The 26807-nt window shown below is 43.4% G+C and overlaps 2 protein-coding genes across 2 annotated transcripts in view; one reads left to right on the top strand and one right to left on the bottom strand.

Annotated features, from left to right (window-relative positions):
• Window positions 1-16565, top strand: part of CAPN2 (calpain 2) — a 50178-nt gene extending 33613 nt beyond the window's left edge. The window contains exons 13-21 of the mRNA XM_045010995.1: window positions 25-61; window positions 1370-1435; window positions 4115-4172; window positions 6929-6993; window positions 8258-8326; window positions 9809-9887; window positions 11459-11575; window positions 13061-13119; window positions 15342-16565. Coding sequence (XP_044866930.1) covers window positions 25-61; window positions 1370-1435; window positions 4115-4172; window positions 6929-6993; window positions 8258-8326; window positions 9809-9887; window positions 11459-11575; window positions 13061-13119; window positions 15342-15365 — 574 coding nt within the window. The 3' untranslated portion in view covers window positions 15366-16565. The remainder of the gene's footprint in view (window positions 1-24; window positions 62-1369; window positions 1436-4114; window positions 4173-6928; window positions 6994-8257; window positions 8327-9808; window positions 9888-11458; window positions 11576-13060; window positions 13120-15341) is intronic.
• A 1446-nt stretch (window positions 16566-18011) lies between these two features.
• Window positions 18012-26807, bottom strand: part of TP53BP2 (tumor protein p53 binding protein 2) — a 60813-nt gene continuing 52017 nt past the window's right edge. Inside the window, exons 17-18 of the mRNA XM_045010993.1 lie at window positions 22037-22236; window positions 18012-18809 (exon numbers count right to left, since the gene is read on the bottom strand). Coding sequence (XP_044866928.1) covers window positions 18768-18809; window positions 22037-22236 — 242 coding nt within the window. The 3' untranslated portion in view covers window positions 18012-18767. The remainder of the gene's footprint in view (window positions 18810-22036; window positions 22237-26807) is intronic.

Here is a 26807-nt window from a genome sequence, read left to right as displayed (position 1 = left end):
ACATCAATCCTTTTATCTTTCTAGGATTGTAGATGATGAAATTGAGGCCAATATCGAAGAGGTATATCTTCTCCCTCTCCCTTCCCTCCCATTGCTAACTGAAGCGATCCTATCACAGACAGAAAGGTGATAGTTAAGGATACGGTTCTGTCATGGAGGTCATGGATTCTGTGACTTGCCAGGACCTTGGTGACTTCTTCTGGGGCAGGGCTGGAGCTGCTGTCAACCCTGGGACCGCTGGAGGAGCAGTGCCTGGGGTTAGGTCAGTGCCCTTGGGGCAGGAGCAGTGGTGGGCCTGGAGAAGCTGCCAGTGGTCAGCTGTGGGGGCTACTGAGGCAGGACCCGCGGCCCCCAGGCCCACCAAAGCAGCAGCCGGGGGTTGGGTTAGCCCCCCTGGGGCTGGAGCAGCTGCAAGCCCCTGGCAGCACTCTGTTTCTCCTCTGCCACCCCCCACCTCCCTCCTGGTATTTTTAGTAAAAGTCAAGGACAGGTCGTGGGCTTCTGTGAACTCTTGTTCATTGCCTATGATTTGTCCCTGACTTTTACTAAAAATGCCTTTGACAGAATCTTAACCTTATTGACAGATCACGCCTTTTTTCCATTGATCTGAATGTGTATTTCTGACTCCCCCGTTCCTCGAGCAGTACAAAACATGCACGGTATTGTAGTCTTTTTCTGTTAGTCCATAATCCATCAAGAACTTCTGTTACATCCTGAAGCCAGATTCTTGGATGTACATACGTGGCTCCCAGTGAAGTAAATGAAAACATCAGAAGCAGCTTTGAAAATAGATTTCAGCCTTTACCTGCAGCAACAAAACTCAGCCTGCTCAGATACCAGATCAGATACCGTTCATTGAAATGATTCAAGCCTAAGCAAAGAGGCTTCAGTTTTCAGATGTAGACATTAATCCATATTTGAGTATAGGGACCCAATCCAGCAATACATAGTTATGAAAGTAGTCCCACTGACATTATGAGATGGCTTGTGTAAGGGATGCAGGATTATATGTATAGTTTTGTTAGCGAGAGCCTGTCCTAGTAGCTAAAGCAGGAGATTACTTAATTAGCATGTATGTTAATCTTTGCAGGAGTGGGATCTTAATGTTTTACTTTTGCTTCTTTAATCAGATACTCTCGAGTTCAGTTTAGTACAATTTTTTTTTGTTAAAAAAAAAATACCAAAAACAGAATCAATAGTATAAAAATTAGATTTTAAACATTCTTTCCAATGCAATAATCTGCAGTGTTACTTGTACCATAGCTAAGGAATGCATTTGTTTAAATATGATTGCTAATGAAACAGCATCTCCGACACAATGTCCCTCCTTATAACAGGTTGATTTTTTACCATTCGAACCCTTTTCTAGAATGACATCAGTGAAGATAACATTGAACCCAGTTTCAGAAAACTTTTTGCGCAGTTGGCTGGAGCGGTGGGTATTTCTCTTACATATTCTTATCCATTATTATTATTAGTGTACATGGTTCTCCACAAATCTTCTTTGTCTTCTGCCCCAGATGTGCTGGCCAGATTTGCAAAACATACATACACCATTGTGCAAGCCAAAATGTCCACAGTTGTGTGCCTAATTACCACAGGCAATGGGTGCTGTAATGGGGTTCACTCACCACTCCGGTGCCTCCTTGCGGCTGAAACGTGAATTAGCTCTGGTAGCCAGGGTGTCATCCTCTGTTGGTGCCTCGCCGCTGTCACTTTTGTTCCCGGACACACACCATTCAGTGGTGTAGCCAGGTTCTAAGTGTAGGGGGAGCAAACATAAAAAAGGTGCCCCCCCCTTGGCTCCTCCTCTGGCTGCTTTAGGGTGACCAGACAGCAAGTGTGAAAAATAGGGACAGGGGCTGGGGGGTAATAGGAACCTATATAAGAAAAAGACCCAAAAATCGGGACTGTCCCTACAAAATCGGGACATCTAGTCACCCTAGGCTGCTTCTCCTGCACCCCGCTAGCTATGCTACTGATACCACTCCCAGGATTGCGGCATCCTCTTCATAGACACTGCCTTCCGGCTGAGCCACACTGTTTCCCCCCTTCCGGGGGACAATATCACAGTCCCTCAATGCAGCCACTTCCTCACTGGCAAGTGGGGGTGCAGGGGGACCTAGGCCCACCCACTACTCTGGGTCTCAGCACAGGGAACCTGTAGATGGCTGCCACTTGCTGAGTCCCCTCTGACTCCTCAGTTCATTTCCCTGGGCCACTCTCCTATGGCCTCCAGCACCTTCTTCCCCTTGCTTCAGTACTTCAGCCTGTCAGTCTTAGCAACAATCCAGGAGCTCTCTCTAGCTATGTCTAGGGTGCTGGCTGGCTGGCTGGCTGGCCTGCCTGCCTGCCTGCCTGCCTGCCTTCCTCCTACTAAGAGCCTGAGCTTCCCTCCTCAAGCGCCACACAACTCTTCTTATATAGGCCTGCCTGGCCCTGATTGGCTGCTCCTCACAGCCCCTCTCCTATTGGCTGCTTGGTGCACAGCCTCCCTAGGGCTCCATTAACCCCTTACAGGCCAGGGTCCCATCACAGTCTCATATAGCCCATAGCTAAAGAACTTAGCTCTTCGGGTCAAGCTCTTTAGATTCATGCCTTTAGCTCTGGAAGTTCCTGGTTCAGCTCATCCAGCAATCGTAGCAATTATGCACGCAAACTATGCAAGTTGCACATGCACTTTTATGCACCCTGCTGAGCTCATGCCCTTCTGAAAATCTGGCTTATGGAGTAACCAGGTATGACAAGATACAGGGGAGATATCTGGTCCCCAGAGAAGAAGGCTCAGCTGAGCTTCCCTCTTGCATGGGTGCTCAGAGGAAATAGCTTCCTGGCTGTACACCCAGAGCTCCTGTGAGTGGAGCAAACCCCAGGCAGGGAGCGTTACTATCACTCTTTTTATGTTACATTATCTTGTTTAGACTTACTCTGGTTACACCCTCTGCTGATTGCACCTGCGGTTGTTTCTGCTGAATCAGTCTCCTAGCTCAGTGGTTCTCAACTCGGGGTACTCATACCGCTGGGGGTACAACAACTTTTCTAGAGATTTGCCTAATTTTGCAACAGGCTATATAAAAAGTACTAGTAAAGTCAGTACAGACCAACATTTCATACGGACAATGGCTTGTTTATATTGCTCTATATACTATACACTGAAATGCAAGTACAATATTTATATTCCAATTGATTTATTTTATAATTATATGGTAAAAATCAGAAAGTAGGCAATGTTTCAGTAATAGTGCGCTGTGACACTTTTGTATTTTGATGTCTGATTTTGTAAGCAAGGAGTTTAAGTGAGGGGAAACTTGGGGGTCCACAAGACAAATCAGACTCCTGAAAGAGGCACAGTAGTCTGAAAAGGTTGCGAGCCACTGCCCTGGCTCACATCTAGAAAGCAGTGCAGAAGCAATGGAATCCAGACCTGGCCAGTGAGATCAGCACAGGAAGGTTTCACAGAAGGAGTGGGTTTTATGGAAGGATTTGAAGTCCAAGACAGTGTGTGCTTGGAGCACAAGAGTAAAAGCTAGACCTGGCAAACTCACCAGAAGGAGTCCTGAGCATGCCCAGTAACTGCTGTTAGCATGAAGTGCTCGCCAAATTAGAAATGCAGACAGTTTAAAACATTGCGGAGCTTTTGATTTCATTTGTGCAAATTTTATTCAGTCCGGGTAAACGCAATAGATCTTCTAGCTCAGGGATCGGCAACCTTTCAGAAGTGGTGTGCCGAATCTTCATTTATTCACTCTAATTTAAGGTTTCGTGTGCTGGTAATACATGTTAACATTTTTAGAAGGTCTCTTTCTATAAGTCTATAATATATAACTAAACTACTGATGTATGTAAAGTAAATAAGGCTTTTAAAATGTTTAAGAAGCTTCATTTAAAATTAAATTAAAATGCAGAGCCCCCCACCCCAGACCAGTGGCCAGGATCTAGGCAGTCTGAGTGCCACTGAAGATTAGCTTGTGTGCCACCTTTGGCACCCATGCCATAGGTTGCCTACCCCTGTTCTAGCTAATCCTCTCGTGCTCTTCCCTGTTACACAGATTCCACATCTGGCTTGGCTTACTATGAATATTTTTGTTACAACTGTTTTGTTACATTTCCACAGGATGCAGAGATCTCTGCTTTTGAATTATGTAATATCCTGAGAAAAATCATGGCTAAACGTAAGTGTCTTCCTCTCCTCTGAGAATACATTGTCTCTGGTGGCCAGTAGTAGGTTAGAAAGACAGAGCACCCACAACTCCCAGAGAGGTCAAAGGTGCAGGCATCAATCCCAGTCCTGTGCTTCACAGAGATCTCAAACTAGCTGTGCCCCTGATTGCTGAGACTAAACACTCCAGAGCTGCAGGGGAAACTCGGGGCAATCTGAGCTCAGGACTGCTCAACACCACACCTGCCTGAATGAGGAATACTCCTTGTGCACAAGTGTGTGTATAGGTGTTATTGGGTCTGGCTAGTCAGACAGAAGCATGTTGAACTGGTTAGCTCAAGAGACTGGTAATGGACAAGAGTGTCACTACCCTTGAGTGGTTTGAATCCAACCTAGATTGATATTGATGTGAAATAATCAGATTATGTGATCACCCTACTCAAACCTCTGGGCAGACATGCTGCTGTATTCTGAATAAGATGCAAGCAACACCGAGAAGCACTGAAGAAGCCTTACAATGATCAGGGTTGGTGTCACGTGTCAAAGGCATAAACTGCTCTTACAAGTGCCTCGTGCCTGCACAATTGAAAAACTTACAGCTCCTCTTTCTGGTTTAGAGAGGGGGTAACTTACACAGCCGGCTGCCTATTTTAAGCCTCCAAGGTCAGTGACAGCACAGCCAACTGTCTAGGGCTTCTCTCAGTGATATGGGGGTGGGGCGGTTAATCTTGTTTTTCTTGCACAAAGGGACTCAGGACTTGTTACTGGTTTAGTCTCCCCTTGGACACTGATCAAGTCCAGGGAGATAAGCCCCACTGATTTGCACAGACATCAGCCAAACAGACGGGGAGTTCCATGCTGTGCTCTCTCTCTCCTTGGATGCATCAGTGTGGTATCCATTATCTTGCCTGTGTAATTGAGCTCAGGCTCCTTACTCTTTCCTTCAGTCCCCACAGGAGCACCTGTGTTTACTGGCAAAGGACAGGACCAGAGGGATTTGATCTCTGCACAGGGCCAGCTCCAGGGTTTTTGCCACCCCAAGCAGCAGCAAAAAAAGTTGCGATCTGCAGCTCTCCCGCTGCCGCTTCAGTGTTTGGTGGCAATTCGGCGGCTAGTCCTTTGCACCGAGAGGGAATGAGGGACCCGCCACCGAATTGCCGACGAAGACCCGGATGTGCCACCCTCACCCTTGGCCGTTCCAAGCAGCTGCTTGCTGGGCTAGTGCCTGGAGCCGGCCCTGTCTCTGCAGCTCACATACAAACCAATTTCTGAGTGGAGGTTCTGCTGGGAAGATATCCCAGCAGCTTTTACGCTTAGGACTCATGGTCAATTGCAGCGAAGTGCTGAGGATGCTGATCATGGGCACTTTGCCCCTTCATTCCAGTCATTGTGCAAAATGAGAACTTTCCTGCAACCCTTTGCAAAGGGTCCTCATCCCAGTAGACAGACCCTCACAGTCCCTAGCCTGCTGGTAGACAGCCTGCTGTTTAGCATGAAGCCACTCTGAGGCCTGGTCTACACTACGGGGGGGAGAGGGGGGTGGAACTAAGGTACGCGACTTCAGCTACGCGAATAGTGTAGCTGAAGTCGAACTACTTTAGTTCGAATTTCCTACCTGTCCAGACGCCGCGGGATCGAACTCCGCGGCTCCCCCGTCGACTCCGCCACCGGCGTTCGCGGTGGTGGAGTTCCGGAGTCAACGGGAGCGCGTTCGGAGTTCGAACTATCGCGTCTAGATTAGACGCGATAGTTCGAACTCCGAGAAGTCGAACTCTCTGCGTCGACCTGGCGGGTAAGTATGGACCTACCCTGTATTCCATGCCAATAAGTCTTGTCCCCCACCTCCCAGCATCTACTGTAGGCAGCTGCTATGTCCTTCATTGAGGGAGAGCAGGATCCAGCAGCCGAGAAGGCAGTTTTCACTAAGAGGGCCTCAAACAGGTGGGAGATGATAGGATTCTCTGGAGGTTGGAGTCCTGCCCTAGGCTCTCCTTCTAGCACTCACAGACTCTCCCTACTGGTTTCACACCAGTCACGTAAAAATTAACCAGTTCCCTGGCAATGTCCAGCTGAGAACTAGCCAGTTTCCTAAGGATTAAAATTACATTGGGTAGGAGCCGAAAGGAGTTCCTAGACTAGTGGGTAGCACCACCTGCATCTTACTATATGGATTGGCTGTGAGCATATGTATGATCTTGCCCTCTAGTAGCTCCACAGAAAAGATAAGGGTCTTGCTAACAGCAGCTAAAGGAATTTCACTTTAGTCCAAGCAAGAGAGCCTTGTATTTTTGGAGCTGAAGGCCCAGGGTTCTGTTAATGGCTGCGTGCACATGTGTGTGCTGGTGGTAGTAACATTACCTCCCTCCAATGGGCCCAGCACAAAGCATAGAATCAAACTAGAGACTGCTCATTGCCCCATCAAAGCCCAAAGGAAGGGTTCAGGTACAGACACAATTACTGGTTATTGAACAGCGGACGTAGTAGAAAAGGTGCTATAGAACTGAGCTTTCTAGGCATGAGTTGTTGCTCTACACAGCATTAGAAATACCCAGACAGTTGGTTACCGACGCACTCTTCACTATCTGTATATACAAACGTACAACGTCTAGCTCCGTATCTGCACTGGTGTACTTGTTAGGCTCTGATGGCTTCTGCAGATGAAGACAGGGAGGCCCACTAGAGGTCTCCCAAGCTATTTAAAGGGTTACTATCCAATTCCTAAACCCTTCCACATGTAACTAACCTGCCTTTTGTCCTCTTTCCTTACAGGTCAAGATATTAAATCAGATGGCTTCAGTATTGAGACGTGTAAAATAATGGTCGATCTGTTAGATGTATCCTTCAATTGTCTTAGCTAGACTATGGTCCTCTATCCATGCTGAAATGGATCCAGCGGGGGAGCGGGGATGTCCCTATCAATCCATCCCTTCCTTCCCGCAACCCTTGCAGGAGGGAAGGCCAGATCTGCTTGTGACTGCCACCCTTTAATGACTCTCCTGCATAGAGACTCTACATGTTAATAGTACTGCCAGTTAATGCTGAATCTACAGTAGCTCTAGCTGTGGGAGCCTGTATTTTTATAGCAGAAGGTCCTGTCTGAATTCCAGCCTTGATGCTACATGTGTGGTCTGGCTGGCAACAGCCTAGGGAAAGATTGGCTCCCAACATGGCATCAGTAGCATGGGCTCATTTAGAGGACCTAAACATGCATATTAGAAGTGAGGAAATCAGTACATTCAATCCTGTGGTATTCAGACCCCACCATGTCAGATTTGGCCAGAACATAGTAAGTATCACAAAGATTTCACTGTTAAAAACAAGGGAAACCAAGTAGAAGCACAGTCCCAGAACTTCTCCCCAGACAATACATTGTTTTTCTGAGCCCAATGCCCTAGGAAGAAATCTACTGTGACAGCCATGCTCAGTTTCACTGGGGAGGAGAGGAGGGAGTTTTTTTTTTTAATTTTCTAACCCATTACAGGTTTGAGAATAATGTGGTTAGAAAAAGAAAAACACCAAACAAAATGAAGCTCTCCTGTAATTTGTTGTAAAATGTGGCAGAGCTCAGGATTCCACTGTTGTAGTTACAGTAAGAGAGACACAGACAGACAGACAGTGATGTAGGGATTCTTTTGTTAGGGGTTTTCTGAAGAACTACAAATTCTGTAAACAGCAGCTCTTGCTTTTGGTTATGTCTCTGTTTAGAATATGACTCAGATTCCCATCAATAGCTGAACCACCACTGCGGAACAGAATGGCATCCTCTCGGTACACATGGTGTCGGTACACATGCTGAATAGTTAGAGATTACCTGTGGGAGGCACTGAAAAGGCTTGGGGAAATATTCAGAGGTTCAGATTTAATTCATCCAAACAGTTGATTTAGAAACTTAAAACACAACCTGAAGAAACAGAGGAAGAGTCCCTATATCCTGCAGGATGAGCCAGAGTAAGCCGTGCATCACAAGATGATTTGCATCCTTCTCTAAATTTGACACCCAAAAGCAGTGTTGAGATTATATTACAGCAAACCTAATGTAGAGGAGGGAAAACATTTATTTCCTGCCATCCAAAGAGGTTCCCTTAACTCTTTCTGCAGTCGGATGGAAGCGGTAAACTGGGACTGAAGGAGTTCTACATACTCTGGACAAAGATACAGACATATCAAGTAAGATATGAGCTCTGTATAAGGGAGCATACAGTATACTACTACCAGACTGTAGCCTGGTCTGGTCAATGGCTGTTGGAGCACTGTGGGTGTAAATCTGTATGTATATTGTGGGTACAGTATATTTCTCTATATGGGCAGTTCTGAGCACATCTTGTTAAATGGAAAGGTTGTGTTCTTCAGTAGAAACCTGCTCCCCTGCCCAGTTCTGTGAGGCACTGAACTGCCTCCACTCCCACTAAGTCAGGGGAGCTGGGGACGCTCAGCTCGTCACAAGAGGGACACGGCATCTTGCAGGATGGGGCTCAATGGGACTAGTGTGGCCGAGAGCAGCACAAGGCCACTGGCACACACAGACCACAAATGCAGACCATAAAGGCAGGGCTGTTTCAGTCCTATCCTTTCCTCACTGGGAATTCCTGCCCGTACTTGCACATCAGCTTTGCCAGCTGCTCAAATTTTAAAAAAACCAAACCCTTATTTTTATAAAAATAATAGGCCACCAGAATGGCCACATGTAAGCAACAGTAAATAGAAGAACCAAAGTATTAGACTTCTCTTATCAGCTAACTCCACATTCTACACACTGATGGCAGCATGACGGCAACACCAAACACAGGGAGCTGAGACCCTCGGGCTGGTTCACTCCTGGTGACCACTTTAAAATGGGGGTGGATCCTCAGCTGGTTTAAGACAATTTACACAAGCTGAGGATCTGACCCCTGGGATTTTAAGCTTAAAAAAAAAAGCCTTAGAGACAAGTCAGTTGCTCTTTCGAATTCTAGGGTGAAGAGCAGAAGGTGGAGCCACCTCTGCTCCTGTGACTGCTCCTCACATTAGCTCCACCTCCTTCCCCCATCCTTAGCCTTCCACTTACAGGGCTGATAACTTTACCACAGGACTGAGTGCTAGACAGTGCCTGCTTTGCCAGTGGTTCTGTAGTCCCACATGGTATTTACCCTGCGATCACCATGCTTTCAGGTGACTTCCTTGTGTCTCCTCCCTACTGTATGCTGCACTGAAAGAATTAGCTATGACTCCATCTAAGGCCAGGTCTACACAACAGACCTATATTGGTATCACTATGTCATTCAGGGGGTGAAAAATCCACACCCCGAGTGATGTAGTTATACTGACAGCCCCTCATGTAGACAGCACTATGTCAGCGGGAGAGCTTCCCCTGACGACATAGCTACTGTCATGGAGTATCTATGCCAATGGGGGAAGCTCTCTCGTAGCAGCGTCTTCACTAAAGCACCTTCCTCAGTGCAGCTGCCGTAGCGCTGTGCGTGAAGACAAGCCCTAGGAGCAGCTGTATGCCTGCATGACACTAATTAAATGACTCCAAAATCCATTTTAGATTCTGTTTCTCAGGAAAACTGGGACTGCTTTCCACAGGCATTTATCTGACTTCTGGCTGAAGCCAAAATAACCAGCTCTTAATTATTGATGCGCTCCAACACTGGGTTTTGTGTTTTACAGAAAATCTATAGGGAAATAGATGTCGATCGCTCTGGTACCATGAACTCCTACGAGATGCGGAGAGCTTTAGAAGAAGCAGGTACTTCTATTCCGCTATAGCTGTATTACCCAACGTTTATCTGCCTGTATATAGGGTGATGCCACTTCAAGTCCCTTATCTAAACCAATAATCAAAGTCAATAGGTGCTGATGTAAATACAGTGTCACCATTTCAGTGATCTTTACCAGTGACACTGTCTTATTGTGTACACTCATCTTTCTCTCTGGTGGTTGGCCATGGTATCTGTCTATACGCAGCAATATAGGCACATTAAAAATGGCGCAGATGAGTGGCTTCCTGTTTGGGGCTACTCTCACTTAGGACCTGGCCCAGTAGGATCATGGGTAGGCCCTTAACAACCAGGATGCACAGGCTGATATCTTTTAGTGATTGAATTGGGCAGGTTGCCCGTGAAGAGGAGGCAATCAATGCAAGCACCTCCTCTGATGAATCACCATTAAATAATAATACTAAGCTCTACTGATGAAAAGTTCTATAGAAGATCTCAAAATGCTTTACAAAAGATGTCAATATCATTATCCCCATTTTACAGAGGGGGAAACAGAGGTATAGAAAGGGAAAGTGACTTGCCCAAGGTCACCCAGCAAATCAGGGGCAGAGCTGGAAATAGAGGCCAGGTCTCCTGAGACCCAGTCCACTGCTCCATGCACTGGATTCTTAAGATCACTGCACAATGACTACAGGGGGAATAAAATGAATACACAAGCCCAGAATGAACTGGCACCCAGGCAAAGCTCCTCATAAAAGCACAACATCCACTGAAGTTCTCCATACCACAGCTGGGTGCTGGAAACCAACATCAGCACAGCACTGTAATTACACTGCAAACCAGCGTCAGAGTGAAAGTACATATTCAGCTATGGATGGGCTAGGCTCAAGAGTCAGAGTTTGAATGCTTATCTAAACTGTTGGAGAGCTTCACAAGGCTGCAAGCCCAAGGGTCCTGACAACAATCCCACCTGAACCCGCCTAGAACAACCCCTAATCATCCCCACCTGCTGTTGTGTATGTGTGGGGAAGGCCAGATCTCTCTGTTTGGCTTCCTGGGTGGAAAACTGCTTTCCCTTTGGGGGTCTTGGGACCAGCAGCCAGCAGTTCTATGCCCCTCAAATTCTGGGTGGTCTTTGGGTAAGATACAGTCCCCACTTAATACAGTACAGAGCTGCTCCTTACCATCCACCATCTTTCTCTGACTGGTCCATAGAAGACAGCCACTCTCTCTAAGACAGTGAATCAAAATGGATTCTACTAGCCCTCCTGAGTACATGGAGTAGGCTCAGCCAGTCAATCAGCACTAACACCAAACAACTTAGAAATGCCCACAGATAAAGTAAAAATGTGTTATGGCCCATCATAACCAACCAGCTCAATAGTTAAAAAAGCTATTTGAAAACTAGACACAGAAATGTGACTAAATAGCTAATATAGATATGAACATTTTCCAACATTGCTCCCAGTTTGCAAACACTTTGTGATCTTAACTTTTTTTTTTCTTCAATAAAAACATACATATTACTCTTGCTATTTGGCCAACACCTGATTGCATTATTAGCTGGCCAAATGTTTTCACCTTTTATTTTGTCCTGTAGGGTTCAAGCTGACTTGCCAGCTGCACCAAGTCATTGTGGCTCGTTTTGCAGATGAGCAGCTCATCATTGACTTTGATAATTTTGTCAGGTGCTTGATTCGGCTGGAAACTTTGTTCAGTGAGTATGTTCTTAGTAAATCTTTACATTGTGAGCAGCCCCTCGCCTCACTGCATTGTATAAGGTACAGACTTATTCTAACCCAAGGCTCTTGGATTTGCAGCAGAATAAATTTGAGACAAGCTGAGACTCCAATCCTACACTCTGATCTGCGCAGAAAGACAGCAGTACTTTCCCCAGGGTTCCAAGGGTCTGTCTGCATAGATCAGACTGCAGGATTGGGTTTAAAACATTTTGTTACAGTCTTTAGTTACAGCCCACAGTCAAAAGCTAGATTCATAAGGGGGATTTAGGCATTAAACTGTTTAACATCTAGCTGTCCCGCTGCCTAGTGGAATCCACAACCCCAAGTGAGTTGTCCATGCTTCCCATACAATGCAGGGGAGAATTAGGTGCCTAAAAATAGGATTTGCAAAAGCCAGCATGCTGAATGGAGGGTCTATCAGTCTCACCTGTTGAAATTGTTCCACTTGTTATGAAATACTTAGTCATTGGGCCAGAGACCATGAGAATGACTCTTTAGTCAGTGGTTGCAGCTGGTAGGGGGAAGGCCAGGGCTTAAATCCCAGCCATGAACTGGCCAGAGTGAAAATTTGAACCCTGATCTCCACTCTTGGATGAATGCTGTAACCACTTAACTTTTGTGTAGCAGGGAGGCAGCATCGCTGCTGTTTGTGCAGGACTCAATCCAGTAGGCGTGCTCTTAGATGCCAGTGTGAGCATGCTGACCGAATCAGGTCCTGCAGGTGAGACAGGCGTGAGAATACCTAGCTTGTGAATTCTTGTGGGGCTTAAGCCTGAGTTAGGCACCCAGCTGCTCAGTGGCATCAGGACTTACCTAGTTTTGCACAAGCTCATCATCAGCAATTTAGGCACCATAGGAACTTACCACTTAGACAGCATGGGACTTTAGGAGCTTCCAGGGTTAAGCAGCAGCTGAGCTCTGGTTTTCTGAATGCCAGTGGTGGTTAAATGTTGGCCTTATGTGGCCTAAAGTGGCAGTTGGGTACCTACATCCCCCTTGTGAATGGCACCTCCAGTGCTAAGGTGACAAAAATAGAAAGCACTTCAGTTTGCAATAACAGCTTTAAAAGAATACTTATTTTCACAGACAGCTCTCCTTACCGGTGTTCTAAATGTACAATGGACTATTGAAAGATTTTTTTTTTTTCAAACAAACGATTTAACATTACAGTCTTTCATTTCGCTCAGCTTGAACTAAGCAGCCGCTAGTTTTCATGCACTAGGACAAAGCTGCAAGGTTTTTGCTGTAACTAGTGGACTTTTTTTTTTTTTTTTTTAAAGGAAGCAGCTTTGATGAGATTTCTCCTGGTTTGGTTTTTTAAAAGGTTGTTTTCATAAACCTTAAATTTGTCCCTTTAAATCTGAGACAAATGTTCATAGTCAAGACATAGTCAAGATTCAGCTTCCGGTTCCCACTGCTTTCTTCATACACACATCTTATTTCTCTCTCCTCTTTGACAGAAATATTTAAGAAACTGGATGTTGAGAAAAGTGGAACAGTGGAGATGAACCTTAACACTGTAAGTTAATAAGTCTACTCGGGTTCAACAGCACAGATCTGTGGCTTGCTGAGATGGTTTTGGAGAAAAATGCTCATTCAGTTCTAAAAGCTGTTTCCCCTGGTAGCACTGGATCTATACATTTGGGATGGTTGATGCCCGCTGTAGTGTGCCAGTTTCACGCAGTGTTGGGAATCTAAGCACAAGTAACATTTTGGTATCTTCTGGGGCCTAGTGTTCTTTGTGCATGTGATTAAAGAAAGTAAATCTCTCTCTAATCCATTTATATTACTCTCTATTTCCTCATATTGGCCTCTTCCAGTCAGGGATGCTGGAACAATTTGTAGAGTGGGGGTGCTGAGAGCCACTGAACCGAACTGTAAACCCTGCATGTAATGGAAACCACTTCAAGCCAGGGCATGTGGCAGCACCCCTAGTTCCAGCACCTCTACTTCTAGTTAGATAACCTGATATTTTACTGGGATGAATTTCAATTGCAGCCTGCCTAGTTTACTCCTGGGGCAATTCTGTGCCAAAAAAATTAAAATTCCACAACAAAAAATAAATTCTGTGCACAATATTTTAGTTCTGCAAAATTCTGCATATTTTGTCAAAATAATATAATCACACCAGTTTCAATTATTTTGTTGTTTATTTCAAAATACCTGTCACCAAGTATGTCTGTAACAATACAGACAACCAAAAAAAATTCAGAAAATGTTTTTTGACAAATAGATTCCTTGCTAGGCATATTAATACAGAACTCTGAGTAATGATTCATTTAAACTACAATACAGAACCATATTTCCCGTACCCCTCAGAAGCACTGCAAAGGCTTGGGGGAGTCTGGGGTGATGGAGGAGCTGAGGGAAAAGGAAATAAATTGCTGGGAAGGAGCCTGGGTGTGAACTTAGAGGGTTGTTGGGTATGGGTGGGAAAAGTATGGAACAAGGGTTGTTTGGGGGGAGGGGGAGGAGCAGGATGGGATTTGTTGGGAGCTTCCCCCATGCATACCCTAACTGACCCCTAGCCTCTCCCAGTCAGTCAGGCACATCTACCCATACCATGTGTTCCTTCACCCCCACTCAGACACCCTCCTCTTCCCCATGTGGCTCTGGATCCCTGTCCCCCCTCCATCCCTGTCCCCCCTCCTGCTCCCCATCCCCATGTGTCTGTGCCCCCACTCAGCCACCCTATGTAGCTCTGCTCCCCCTCCCCATCACCATGTGCCCCTGTGCCTCCACTCCCAGTCAGCTCCTGCTCCAGTTTGTCCTCCCCCGCCCCCACTAACCCCTATAAGCCCATCTGACTCCCCAGCAGCCCCACGCTGTCTCCTGACCTGGCCTGACAGGCACTCTGAAGGCAGCAGGCTCTCTCTTCCCTAGCTGGCTGGGAGCTGCTGCTTTGTTCTAGCACACCATTCTGGTGGGAAAAAGGTAGAACGGCAGCAACATTTTGGCAGCTTTTTTTCTGCACAAAAAAATAAAAATATGCACAACTCATTCATTATGCATGTGTGCAGTAGTGCAGAATTCCCCCAGGAGTATTAGTTCTCCTATTTCCTAGGTTTTTCCATCAATAGCAGGTCGTTGTTCATTCCATCTTCCCATAAAGTCCTCACCTACCTCCATCCCTTTAATTTTATCCTCTACCACTTCTATTCTCCTTCAAAGGGGATTCAGGTAACGTAAATAAAGGCCACTCTACTTCTGAAAGAGAGTGCACATGTGGGTTTAATTCATTTCACAGCTTTAGTTAATTCATCTTAATGCAGAGACATTCTCCATGTATGAGATAAGCTAATGTTGCTCTCAGTAATTTGAATGATACTTGGAGTAGGGTTGTCATCTTCTGATGACAATCAGCTTACATTACTACAAGAGACTCGCTGAAGTTGGTAATTATAAAAGGGTGTTTACAATTCAGACCTTAAACTGTTACATGAACATTTCAGGCACTTCAGTGCATAAGATGCAACTGATAACATTTGTTCTACATTTCATATGCATTTGTAACCTAAACAAAAAGTCTACCAATGTAAGGTATTCAGGAAACAACATCCCCCACTGTCATCTATAGGAATAGATTTTCCTTCTTTGCACTAAATACATTCTTGTCCAGACCCCATCATCTCAAAAACTTGTTGATATATAACAAGTCATCTTTCTAAACTTGCATTGTGCTTTATGTCTTATGGTAGATGAGGACAGCCCTTAACTCATGTTCTTCCTTCTCTCCACTAGTGGTTGTGTTTTACTAGTATTTGATGCAATAGCAGACCTCAGCGGAAGACATCTCATGGAATCAAGATAATGCAAAAATGTTCATACAACTTGCAATAACACCCTAACCCTACTGCATCACAACATCAACCTGTTCCTTATGTTTATAAATGGAGATGTTTAAACTAGTGTAGGAGAGAATGGGCAGAATATTTTGAAGTACCTGAAAGACCAAAACTCCAACAATACAAAAGCTTGCAGTCTCATTATCTACATAGACTGCATATATAACTACTTTTATAAGTCCAGTGTGAAAGCTCTAATTTTGTATATAATTAAGCAAAGATGTCAAAAATAGAACTGAAGAATTAATCTGTTTTAATCAAAAAGATATTTAAAGTGCAGTTAAATGTGACTTCTGAGGAAGAGCAATTTTCACTGTAAATTAGAAGGAAGTTTAAAGTGAAGTTTGTTGGCATTTTTAAGCTGCTTGGAAGTAGTAGCCATCTTATTCAAAAAAGAGAGAGAAGTGGGAAGACTGAATAGAGAAGGCAGAAGGGGTCCACTGCTGCCCTTCACTTATTAGAAGTACTCTTCCTTTTGAAATTAGAGCAATAGTTCCTTTTAAATAGGCAACACACTGAATAAGCTTCCTATTGCAATCTTGCTACCCCTTAAATGCATTGATAATCCTGTTTTATACATGCAAACCATAGCATTCTTTGGGTTATCTGTATTTTGAAGAACTGGATTAAGTACACCTCTACCTCGATACAACGCTGTCCTCGGGAGCCAAAAAAAAAAATCTTACTGCGTTATAGGTGAAACCACGTTATATCAAACTTGCTTTGATCCACCGGAGTGCACAGCCCCGTCCTGCCCCCCCAGAGCACTGCTTTACTGCGTTATATCCGGTCACATTATATCGAGGTAGAAGTGTAGTTCTATGCCAGTTTGACCAGCAGGAAACCATACACCCAAGAGGACAGTGTCTTATTAGTCTGATATTTGATCCCCATGCAAGAAGATTGCTACCAGTGAGATCTGTGTCAGCAACCAAAGACTTCAAGAGGAAACAAATGCTGCCATATATGGTAGGAATGTCACTGGTTATGAATTATAAAAATAATAAAACCCCTTAAGCCTTACAAAATGAATGTAATGTATTGAATGTAACATTATTTCTATTGTTGCCTTCACTTCTCCCAACTACTTATTTAAATAAAGACAGTTAGGCCTGGTCCAGCTGGAAGGTGTTTCTTTGTAATGGGGATCAGTTGGGTGCACAAAGCCCTGATTGTCAACAGAATAATATTGGGGGGAGAGGAGGAGGAAAAAAAGCTTAGAACATGTGTTGCAATGAACCTATGTTGTGTATTTGTTGTGAACCTATGTTGTGTATGATTGTGTATAATCGTATATTACATGTTCTTTAAAATGTGCTGTAGAAAGCAATGATGATAATTGAGAGACAGGAAAGGCTTCTATAAAAAAATCGGAGAAATACTACACTGCATACTGAAGGCATGAAATTACCAGGTATCCAGTACATATACATGGTCCCTATTAAGAGCATAAGCATGAGATTATGAACATTAACAGACTTCAATATCATGACCATGTCACATTTACTATCATCTAAACTTGCTGAGGAATTGGGTGGCAGTAGAGTCTTTGCTTGTGCATGTTTGCTTGCTCCACTGCTGAGCATGGCTTTCCTATTGAAAGCCCCCATGAGTTGGTATGTCTTTTCAGTTGGGCAATGGCAGTCCTATTTATCTGGCAAGGGTCTGACAGCAGCAATCCATGCCCAGCAGGTTTGATGTTCTTGCCTACCAAGGATTCCAGCAGGGCTTCCTCTGTTGCTTACATCTTTTGTTCAGCATCCAGCCACACGTCTGCTCACTGGTTTGAGCAATTAACATCATTGCTCAAACTAGGTAAATGATTACTATACATCATTGCCAACCTACATTGGTCCTAGAGGTGACAAGCACTTTTGCCCACTGCCAATCCCCTGAGCTATCCAGTCCCACAAACCTTTTCACCAGATCTAGTGAGAGATCACACATTCAAAGCCATTTACAGAACAATTCCCAAACCCTGAGCTGAAGTAGAAAGATCAGTGTGGTCAGGGATTTTTTTCAGTTTGTATTTGTAGATTGTAGTGATTGTCCATGGCCTCACAGACTCCTTTCCTGCAAGGGAAGGTTACTGAGTCTCAAGTTTTATTGACATGTCTTTAACAAAGCTATGACTAGTACAGTAATATAGATTATCCTGGTGGAAAAGGCTAGTTAGAAATAATTCTTCTGCTATAAATCTTTCCATTTAAAATATATCTGTATAGAGTAATTCCATTAACTTAAGCAGATCTAATCGTTACTTATAACCTTCATGTTACTCCTAAAACTAATAATGGATATGGCTTGCATAGCAGGTTAGATGAAAGTTATAAATCAAAGAATGTTTTCCACACTGATATTGTAATAGTTGAATACTGGCATATTCTAGGATGTTATAGTGTATGGTGTTTATGTATCTGCATAGCAGGTTGAAATTTCTCAGTGACATGCTAATGCAGATGTCATCTGGGATAGAGTTTGACATTAAATGCTAAAGAATTAAATCTTCAGAGGAGACATCATTTTAATCATATCACAATTAACAAAAAATAAAAACACACATGGATTATAACAAAGTTTGTAAGTTTTAAAGGCTACAGAAAGTTTCTAAGCTTAATTTTCAGTTACAAAAAGAGACAATAAATACAGGATTTTTTTTTTGTAAAAACAGATTCTAAAAACTACATTACCTCTGATATAGCACAAAGTATTTTGAATACATGGAATTCCTTAGATGCTACCGCATTTTAGAGAGTTATTGCTCAATGGACTGGTCAAAAGTTCTTCACTGTTAGACACCCTATTTTATCTTCATAACTTTAACTCAGCTACTTTAACAAATACTCTGCTTACAGAAATGTGCTTTCAGATACTGTGTGGGTAGCTTGGATGACTAATTTCCTCCACTAGGAACAAAGCCAAAGACAGATTTGGAGAAAGCCAGTTGTGTGGAACATGAACTCCCTCTCACTGAGGAATTGAAAAGTTCATTGCAGATCGTGCAGGAAATTAAAAAAAAAAAAAAAAAGTGAATTCTGTTCCTGTGTACCTATGTGCCATTTGGAAAAGCAGAGTGGGCACTAGTTGAACATTAGGATTGCTTATGCCCTTTGCTTGTAAGCAGCATTTCAGCTTATGGAATGCCCTCCTCCATTTGTGAGTCCATTGATCCTTCATTTGTTTTCAAGCACATTCTTCATTGCTTTCAAGTTACACTGTTATTAAAATAAGTCTCATGAAATAGGAACTAACAAAATGATTTTTTATAGAAATGATAATTCACCCATGATTAGAACTTCATAACTCAGGATTCTGTGCAATTTCATGCCAAGCTTCTTTGCCTTGGTTTAATCCTTGGGTACAGCTGTGGGGGGAAAAAGGAGGAAAAAATTATTTTTAAAATGTTAAAGAGTATAATGGGGCAGAAATCCTTAAAATTTAAAAAAAGTAAATGTAGATAAATATTTCTATCATGAATACCAAGAGCCACCAGTGTCTAATTATACACATCATCTTCGGTGACAAAGTAGCAGCAATTGCAAAAAAATTTTTTTTTAAACTTTTTTTCAGGCAAGCATAAAAATATCACAGGGATGTATCAATTGACAGCGCAGTAGCAGAGTAATATGAATGTCAAAAGCAATAAATTGAAAAGTAATTCTAAATTATCTAAGCCCTTAGGAACACTCAGCCCTATTCAGATAGAGATCGCTTGTTGCACGACAGCCTACTGTGCAGTGAGTTTTAGAAGGTATTTCTATTTTATAAACAAAAGAAGAGGTCAGGGTCTAAACTCTATTTGAACTGAGATGAATGAAATCATATCAAACAGCTTTTGATGGGCAACAGGTAATCTACCAATTGTCTGGTTCTGTGAGGACAGAGTCATTATGAAATTTTCCCTGCTTTGATCACTGGATATTGGTCAACACCGCTTTAAATGCCAGGCCCCAAAACAGGTTTAAGATCTTCTGCAATCCAAATGTATCAAACAGTGGCTCAAGGTTTGAATACAGGAAGTTCCTATTAGTCAGTAAATTGCTTCCGAAGAGAAGACCTGCAGACAGTTAGCAATCAGAACTCAATCCATTTGGTCATTTTTCACCATCAGCTGAGATGTGAAATCAGATTTTAAAGCTACCAACAGATCGAGTCCATTAAAAATTTGACATTGCCCAAAGAGTTTCTGTTTTGCATAGGCCTAGTCAGCATCTGTATTATAATTATGGTTTGAAGACTTGTAGCCACTATCTTGCCATTCACATAGGATTCAGTAGAGTTCTCACATGGCCTGGTAAGTTTCACTAACATGGCTGTCAAGAATAATCTTCCAGACAGAAAGTATTGAAGCAGATGATCATTAATCCTAGACTCACCAAATGCACTTAACCTCAAAGGGGAAAAACAGCTGTGATACCATACAAAGGAGGAAGAATGTATCAGACCACTGAATCTTTTTCTCTGGGCCAGGGGTCAGCAACCTTTCAGAAGTGGTGTGCTGAGTCTTCATTTATTCACTCTAATTTAAGGTTTTGCGTGCCAGCAATACATTAACCTTTTTAAAAGGTCTCTTTCTATAAGTCTATAATATACAACTAAACTATTGTTGTATGTAAAGTAAATAAGGTTTTTAAAATACTTAAGAAGCTTCATTTAAAAATTAGATTAAAATACAGAGCCCCCCGTACCAGTGGCCAGGACCCGGGAAGTGTGAGTGTCACTGAAAATCAGCTTGTGTGCCATAGGTTGCCTACCCCTGCTCTGGGCTAAACACCTGGGCCTGAGTTTCAGGCAATGGCATGGATGTATGCAGTGTCCAAGCACTTCCTTCTGAGTCTAACGAAGGATCAGTTAGCTATGAATACTTAATCAATTGAAGACTGAATAGGCAGCTCCAAAACTTTAATGGCTACCATGTTTAATTCTGCAGGTGACAGGAATTCCACTGTGGTGAGGCTCAAAATAGCTAGAACGCTTGCAAAGGTTTACTGCTTTACAGGTTTTAAATGATCACAGGAGAACAAAGGTTTCTCGGGTTCTCACACCTATGCTCTTGCTCAACCTTGGAGGGGAAACAATCCCCGCAGTATCTCCACAGGCACAGTATTTCCACTGGAGGAGAAGAGACATTTAGTTTCTGTTCCTGACCTTTTCCCCAAATGCCCCAGAAGCAGTGGAGTCTTTTGCAGAGCTGCTTCTTCATGGAGTGCTCCCCCTCTATCCCCATAGCTTGGCATGAACAATGTGCCCCTCTAGAAACTGATCAGGGTTGTCTCTTAATCCTGATGCCCCTAGACCAGTGATACTCAAACCTCATTGGTTCCTGGAGCCAAATTACCAATCAACATTATCCAAAGGAGTCATCGTACTGTGAATTCATTGTTGCCTTTGCTATTTTTTATATATATAAATTCTCACAGCAAAATGACTGACCAAGTATTCTACAGTTGATACTGGACATGTATGAAAAGCTTAATGGGGAGAAGTTTTAAATAAAGAGACGGAAGTGTCCATTTGCTACAGTTTTCTGGGAATCTGGGTGTTTGGGGGAGAAGGGAAAGAGGAAAATGTCTCTCAAAGAGATCTGCCCCATTTCCCCATTAACAAGTATTGTAAAGAATAGAACAGAGTGGGATGAAATCACCAGCACCACTCACTTTAGCATGGATTTCTGAGAAATACTTCAATTTATACCACAATTGCTGCACCAGCAGAGAATTCTAAGAAGCATTTTTCCAGCCTCGAAATATACAATACATTTGGGGAAACGAGTTAAGACAGACGGATAAGAATGGAGGCATCTCTGACTCACAGGAGGCAAATGTGCGAATCACATCCCAGGACCCACATCTCAATCTCATCAACCTAGCAATTTCTTTCTAGAACAATACTTCTCAGATTGCATGCTGCAAGGCTTAAGTTGTAATCCAGACATTATGACAAGATAATTTACTGAAGTTTCAGTGCATAGAGAATTGTCATTTGTTTTCTTCTACTTCTAGAACAAGAGATTTCATGACAGCTGACACTAACTGAATAATACAAGGAGGACAATAACAATCTTCACAGGTCTTGCTTTTTTGACAGCATGATCTTTCTCTTCCAAACTGGAACTATTTTAATTGTAGAATTTTGTGGCATGCTGAGTCCTACGAGATCGCTCCAAAGATAATTAGAGGGGAAGATGCAATATGCGCATCCAGAGTATAGGCAGGAGGGCTGGTGGCTCACCATAGTCATCTTCATAGGAGCAGAAGCAGACCACACCCTTAAACCAAGTGTCAGCTGACTATCCTTAATAAAATGGCTGTATTTTAGATGCCTTTTTCCAGAGAGTATCACTATCTGGAAAAGAAAACACTAACTCCTGCTTTCCCCATAGCAACGGAAAAGCCTTTGGTCAAAATGGAGCTTCAAGTATACGTCACCCATTCAGTTGCAAATTAGTAATCATCTTTTTTGAGATGGTAAGACAAGATTGTATGTGCATGTAGAATCAACACTGACATGTTGGTTATGTGACTGCTTTTCCATACATGTAGTTTGTACTTCAATGGTCATAGAACTAACTAAGTAATAAGAGCAACTCACCCCCAACAGGTTGCGTGGTATGTATCCTTCCTTGTCATTTAGCCGTGCCCACCACCACTCAATTTCATCTTCATCTTCCCGGCGTAGTACTGTCATGCAGTCTCCTTCTTTCATGGACAACTCATCATCATTCTGTGCTTCATAATCCCAGAGTGCGTAGATCACCCCTTTGTTCATTATCCCCATTTTCTCCTGCACTCCTGGAACAAGAAAGAAAACAAAACAGCTCAACCTAAATTGGATCTCAATGTCATGGTCACTTGTGAATAACTGTTGTACCATATCTGACAGCCAAACAAGGGATGTGCACAAGTCAGTCATGACTCCTATCAAGTTAACTAGGTAGTTATCAGCAAACAAAATAATGCATTCCTGAAAAAACTATTAAAGGAGTAAGAGGCATTAGAAAACTCCAAACAATTTTCAAACAGATGTAATCTCCTACTTACATTATGCTCAAGAAGCATTAGCTAGATAGAATAGAAAAGTCCAAGAAATGGGCGTAAAAGTCAACATAATAAGAAGACTAGTTCATTCTAAAGGTTTATTACTAAAGGAATTGTTATTGTAGTTCCCTAGCTTCTTATCAAGTGAGCATGTGCAAGAAATGCAAGCTGCTGTTTTTAAAGTTGTGATTAACAACTCTATTAGCAAGAAGAATGTTTTTATTCAGCAACAGCAAAGTGAAAATGGTATTCAAGTAAGCACTACACCCCCATTTGAGAGAAAGGAAAATGAAGGTACTGAGAGATTAAATGAGTTTCTACAATGTCACAAATTCAGAGCTAAGAATAGAAGGTCACCTGATTCTTAGCCTCATGCTCTACCCCTCTGCCTAAAGCATATATGTCTTACCTCCCTCTGCTTTATCTTTAAGCAACTGCTGGTTTTGTTTATATAAAACACACATCTCAGCAGTTCCTGCACCACTAATTTTATCTAGAGTTAGATAAAAATAAATTAAATTGCTTCTTCACAGTATGTTGAACAAATCTGTGCTAATTACAGCTGTTATTTAGGATTTGCGTATCATCATCATCATCATGAGTTAGCATATTTAATTTTTAAGCTAGAAACATTTTTAAAAGCTCCCCCAGGATGCATTCCTCCACTTCCAGACTGGAAACCAAAAGCAGAATTTTAATTCTGAGTAAGCCAACTAAATACTGTATATGCTGCCCTCCTCTTATTTATTTATTCTACTTAAAAGGACAAATCCTAGCTCTCCCTTGTACAGAAGTGCACTAGTTGATGTAGTGTGCACACCTCACCCTTACCAAAAGAGAGGAGTCCAAAGCATTTTTTGGTAATGCAGCAGCGTTAATATGCTGATAGATGACTCAACATCTTCTAGTTTGACAAAACAGCTCAGGTGAAAGCTGTGGAATCTGGAACGTATCACTTCATTCCCCGCTTCCATACACGCTTAATGTAAATGCTACTGTCTTTTTACCAAGACCAGTTCAAGAAAATCAGATTCCAGTCAGTCAAAAAACAAAGGGTGGGGGAGGAGACTAATTTTGACATTAAAAAAACAAATCAAAACAACAACAATAATCCAGGTTATGTAATTTCAGTCAACACACCTCTAGTGTCCAGAGACAGGAAGCATAATGCATGGAGAATACGCAGCCATCCTCTTATTAGTGCTTACGTAAAGAGCCATTGCTTCCTGCAATGTTTGAACAGGAGCAACCAGTGTGCCTGTTGAGGCTGTTGGCCCTTGAAAAGATGGAATTCTGGTAGCAAAGTTCCCCCAGGTAGGAATGGGAAGGGATATGGGAATCAGGTACATCAACTCTAGGCACATTTCAGAGAGCGGGGACTAGGAAAGAGCTGGCATGGGTCTCTCTGCAGCCATCTGCGGGACAGTTTGACTGGGATAGAGCCAGGATGTCAAAAAAGGGCCAGCAAAGCTCCTGGCACAGAGGGAGCTGGGGCAGGACCTCAGGAGCAAGATTACACAGAAGCCCCGATAAAAAGATGCGGGAGCCTGAATACAAGGGTGAAGGGTTGAATTCCTTTTTAAAAAACTTAATAAACCAGACCCCAGAGGGAGATTTTAATTTGTAACAACCACCTTTGTGTGGTGTACAAGTACCTCTGGGGCACAGCAGGGAGGGCTGAGGCATGGTGATGCACCACAGCAGGGCAGGAAGTGAAACCATGGCACAAGCCTCTCAAGTTGCACAAAAGGAGCCTGTCAGCAGGAGTTAACCCCAGTAAATTACGTAGGCCCAGCTCCCCTGTGCCAGAGCAGGCGCTCTGCTCCCATTTCCCAGTTAAGAGGGGGGGCCTCTAAGGGATCTGGGAGGGGCCCAGTGAAAGGAAGTCCATAAGGGAAGGCAGGAAAGAGTGCCAGTGAGTCAGAGCAGACTAGTTTAGTCAGGACGGGCAGGCGAGAGCTGCCAGAGACCAGGGGATCATGGAAGGTCCCAGAAGGAAGCCGGAGGTGATTCCTGGGGGAAGGCTGAAGGCAGGGAGAGCACCCAAGGAGGTTTTGCTGGCTGACTTCCTCAAACCAGAGAGCCAGGGCCAAAGGACTGAAGGCAGGAGGAGGAGCAGAGGGAGTTGCTTGCTGGCTCTAAGCTGCAGAGCTGGAACCAAGGGCTGATGGCAGAGAAGCAGTGGATGAGTTTACCTGTTAACATCTCCAGGGCCAAAAAGCTGGTCCCAGAGGAGCTGAGAGAGGGTCATGAGGAGTGAGGGATGCTGCTCTGGCAAGGAGGCTCCCAGCAGAGATCTGAGAGGGTTCCTGATGGGAAGAGCAGGGATGCACTCCAGATTGAAGGGTTGGGGCAGCTATCCTGGTACAAGGACAGGAGAGGACTGCACTGGAGAGAGCTAGGACATGGTGAGGGACCCTGAGGCTGTATGTTGCATGTACTGTTTAGACTATGCTAGGGGAATTCTGCATTATAGGGGGATGGGACTTTTGTTATGGATTTATGTGCATGGGGCTTTTGTAATAAATGACACACCCACACACCCACACACACCCGCCCAAAGGCTATAATTTATGCTTGAGAAGATGCTTTGGAATATGTCTGAAGAGCTGAGGAAAACTGAGGCAGGTGCACCTGTCATGTGGTTGTCTGCCAGTGGAGGGCACTCTGGCACAGCTGCCCTTCTTACACAGCTACAGGAGCATGCTTGAGGCAAGAACATTAATACATCTCAGTATCATGTGCGTGTAATACTGACTCACCATTCCTGGTCAAAGCTTTCAAATATAACTCTACCAAACCCATTTCACCTTTCACAGGATTCCTTAACTATGGCTAAAGAAACGTTTGTGTTCAGACTAAGGCCCTCGTTTTCACCATCTACTTGACCTTGCAGTGAAGCGACCCCGTTGCATGTGGACCGTAGCTATGTTCTGTAGCAACATGCAGGGATACTGAACACAGGATTAGGACCCCAAAGGATTTGGCAGAAAGAGACGCTGGGTTGTGTGGGAAAATAATTGTAAGTCAAAACACAAGAGCACTAGAGGCAAGAAATTTACAGGTAATGGACATGTGTTTAATTGCTTCCCCCCCTCCCCCACCCCAAGTTTATCTGTGTGTAGAAATTACTCTTAAAATGAAGATGATAAAGCCAGCAAATCTCAATGGGGATAAGATTACAAGCATAAGTAAGAAGAAGAAGTGGGTATTCACCCACGAAAGCTCATGCTGCAAAACGTCTGTTAGTCTATAAGGTGCCACAGGATTCTTTGCTGCTTTTACAGAACCAGACTAACACGGCTACCCCTCTGATACTTGACAAGCATAAGTAATATCATAGTTCTGCTTTAAGCCTCTAGTCCTTCAGCCCGGATTGAATTAAATGTGGCTAGATGTGCTGAAGCAGCTTTACAAGTATTGTAATTTCTTTGCAGCTAAAAGGGATTAGGTGAATATTTTTCAGGACGATACATTAACTGCTTCACTGCTGTCCAGTACACTAAGTACATCAATCCAGTTTATATGCGGCTCCTGTGCTCTGTCTACTGTGGCATCCAGAGGGTCAGATTTCAATTCAACATCCATTCTTTAAAATAGCAGCATATGAAAAGGCAAACGGAAGGAATATTCTGAACTCACTCTTTGGCACCAGGAATCAGATTTTCCCAGTCTATGAATTTACTATCACTGTTGTAGATTACCAGAAACATATTAATAGGTTTTGAAGTCCAAAAATAACCAGACATCAAATACATAAGCAGTGCCCTACTGCTTGAAGATGCTAGCTTCAATCTGTAAAAACAGACAGTGACCTAAAATTTTACCACTATAGAACAGTTACCCTGAGGCCTATTTGAAAGGATCTCTGCGACCTCAGTTTAAATCCTACTTAGTTGGGTTCCCTACTTTCAAAAGAACGCCTTTATATTTGGAACCCAGTGACTCCTTGGTTAGCAATCGCAATCCAATGGGGACAGCTGAATAGATATGGAACTTTGAGATAACTGCTTCAGCAGCTTACAGAAGTTTGTACAAGCTACTGCCTATGTTCCACTTGTTCTAGGAATAACTAAAAAGCTGTGTTTTTACTACTGTCCTCCAGTCACACACACCCCCACACCCCTTCTAAAAAGACAGTCGTCTCCTATCTACTGATCAGTAGATAGGATAGTAAAGAGAAAATACATTTGAACTTTCAACAATACTGTGTTAAAAAAGCTTGGGATCCTCAATGATCAATACACTTCCCATAGTGCAGAGTGCAGAAAAAAAGTCAAAGATGGCTGTACTTTTGAACAGCTACTCCCTCTAGCCTTACTATC

The sequence above is a fragment of the Mauremys mutica genome, chromosome 3 (assembly GCF_020497125.1).
Source record: "Mauremys mutica isolate MM-2020 ecotype Southern chromosome 3, ASM2049712v1, whole genome shotgun sequence".
NCBI classification, from domain to species: Eukaryota; Metazoa; Chordata; order Testudines; family Geoemydidae; genus Mauremys; species Mauremys mutica.
This window is presented reverse-complemented; position numbering and strand designations above follow the sequence as displayed.